Source organism: Sinocyclocheilus rhinocerous, unplaced genomic scaffold (genome assembly GCF_001515625.1).
Source record: "Sinocyclocheilus rhinocerous isolate Xijiao unplaced genomic scaffold, SAMN03320098_v1.1 scaffold218, whole genome shotgun sequence".
Classification (NCBI taxonomy): domain Eukaryota; kingdom Metazoa; phylum Chordata; class Actinopteri; order Cypriniformes; family Cyprinidae; genus Sinocyclocheilus; species Sinocyclocheilus rhinocerous.
The window spans coordinates 530,294-532,549 of record NW_015664181.1 but is presented as its reverse complement, the minus strand read 5'-3'; the positions used below and the strand labels follow the sequence as shown (position 1 = coordinate 532,549).

The 2,256-nt window shown below is 37.7% G+C and overlaps 1 protein-coding gene across 1 annotated transcript in view; it reads left to right on the top strand.

The window, feature by feature from the left end:
• The first annotated feature begins 1,274 nt into the window (after positions 1-1,274).
• The window catches only part of LOC107729744 (protein phosphatase 1H-like), a 21,499-nt gene continuing 20,517 nt past the window's right edge, over positions 1,275-2,256 (top strand). Inside the window, exon 1 of the mRNA XM_016540418.1 lies at positions 1,275-1,782. Coding sequence (XP_016395904.1) covers positions 1,511-1,782 — 272 coding nt within the window. The 5' untranslated portion in view covers positions 1,275-1,510. The remainder of the gene's footprint in view (positions 1,783-2,256) is intronic.

Genomic DNA, 2,256 nt, shown 5'->3' with positions numbered 1-2,256 from the left:
AGAAGAGCAGAGAGAATCCTTCAGAAGCAGCACATCAGGGTTCTGAGAGAATAGCGAGCATCTGAAGGCAACTTTGATTAAGCATATTTCTCTTGTCTGTGACTGTGTTACTGAGAAAACAAAGCCATGGGGTTTCAAATATAGTTATTATTAGTGCATCAGTTCTTTTCAAGGCATCTCATGGAAAACACTGCAGTCCCAGAGAGCTTGTCAAAGACACATTTGATTCTACAAAGACGTTTTTAATGATGCCCAATCATGTGTTAATGTGTCACATTTGCTATCCACATCCATGGGAGTGTATCCTGCATTTAGTCTTAAAGGGACAGTACACTAAAAAACAAACAAACAAACAAATCTGTCATAGATAACTCTGCTTTCATTGGGCATCATTACAGTCCTTTCATTTTTTTGTTTTTATTTTATGTATTTTTTTTAATTGTTTACATTTTCAATCAATCAATCTATCTATCTATCTATCCATCCATCCATCCATCCGTCCGTTCGTCCATCTGTCTGTCTGTCTGTCTATCTAAAATCTTTAATCCAGTCCCTTACAAAAGTACAACTTCCCTTTATACTTTTACACAATTTAAAGCGGGAAACCAAAGTTTTATAGCCTGTTACTGCAATAACAGAGGGTGTATCGTGTATTCTATCTTAAAGGGATAGTTCACTTTAAAAAAAAATCACCCAGTATATATATATATATTTATATATATATAAAACAATTTTTTTTTACCTGTTTTTATTAATGAAAATTAATTAAATTAATTATTTTTAAAATTATTAATTTATACTGCGCTAACGACAATTGTGAGAACCTTGACAGATTTCATCCTGAAATTAACCTTAAATTTACATTTTATTATTATTATTATCCTTGAAAAGACAGAAACAATTAAAAAACATTAATTAATTTCAAAATTAATAAATATGAAAATATTAATAATGTAAATATCAATAAAACATGTAAAAAAAAGTATATATATTACAAAAACAAAATTTGTTTTATTAATGTTTTAATTAATAAATATGAAAATAATGATAATGTAAATATTAATAAAAACATGTAAAACATTTGTTGGTAGATTATCTATTAATATTTTGTTGTTGTTATTATTATTATTATTATAAAATTAATTGAAAAGACGAAAATCCTTGTAAAATATAAGCCCCCCTGAAAGTCATGGTATAACTCAGTGGACGCTGTGTACATTCACTGGATGGTCGGCTGAGAGTGCTATAGTGTACAGCACTCCCATCTTCCGTGCTATAGGCGGATATAAGTCTCTCGGATGATGATACACGCTCTGCAGGGAGAGGATTTTTTTCGATGAGGAAAACATTCTCTGTCAAATCGTCACATGGGGTCAATCGCTTCCTGCATTGTGACTGAACCACTGTACGCGTTTGTGCGTTTTGTTTTTGCCGCTGGACTCGTATAGGGTCGCATCGTTAATAAGATTACCGTTCCTCGCGCGCCGCTGATGTCACATATTTTATTGCGATGATAAGCAAAGTAAAAAATGCCATGTCCTCGCTGGTGGGCGGAATTATCCCGCACGGCCACCACCACCACCATCAGCAGCAGCAGCAGCAGCAGCACGGAACCGCGCAGAACGGCGGCACTGACGGGCTGCCGCCGCGCTTCCCCTACAGCAGACCCGAGTTTCTGGACCTGACACCGGAGCTGCTGCAGTACTCCACCGAGCACGCGTCCAGACCGGTCATCGCGCTCAAGAGAGACAGCAGGCTGCCCTGGCGAACGGGATACGCGGAGTGAGTCGTGCGTTTTTATCTAAGACGCGCATAATAAATCAATTGTGGGTTAAAAACGATACGGCTGTAGTGACGTCATTGCCCAGGAAGGTTATATGTCACGCCTAACCAAGGGCAATGGCTTATCCTCATCATCCTCCTCCTCCTCCAAGCGTTCTAGAGTCTGTTGGAATGTTTTCACCCGAATGCGTTATGCACTGATGACGTAGCTTACAGTTTGCTGAACTAATCATTACATTTAAACACGAAAATGATGCATATGTCAGGTTATACGCGTAGCTTATATCCTTAGGATATTGTAGCACTCATTGAATGCATCTTTACCACAGTACTGAAAGTAGAGTGTACCACAGTATACAGTGCATTCCCACTGCCTGTGCAGCTGAGAGAACACACAGTGTTAAAAACCTGCAAATGCCTGATTCCAGGCCTAAAAGTAAATCTTGAATGGGAATTTCTTTAGTCGTTGTGCAT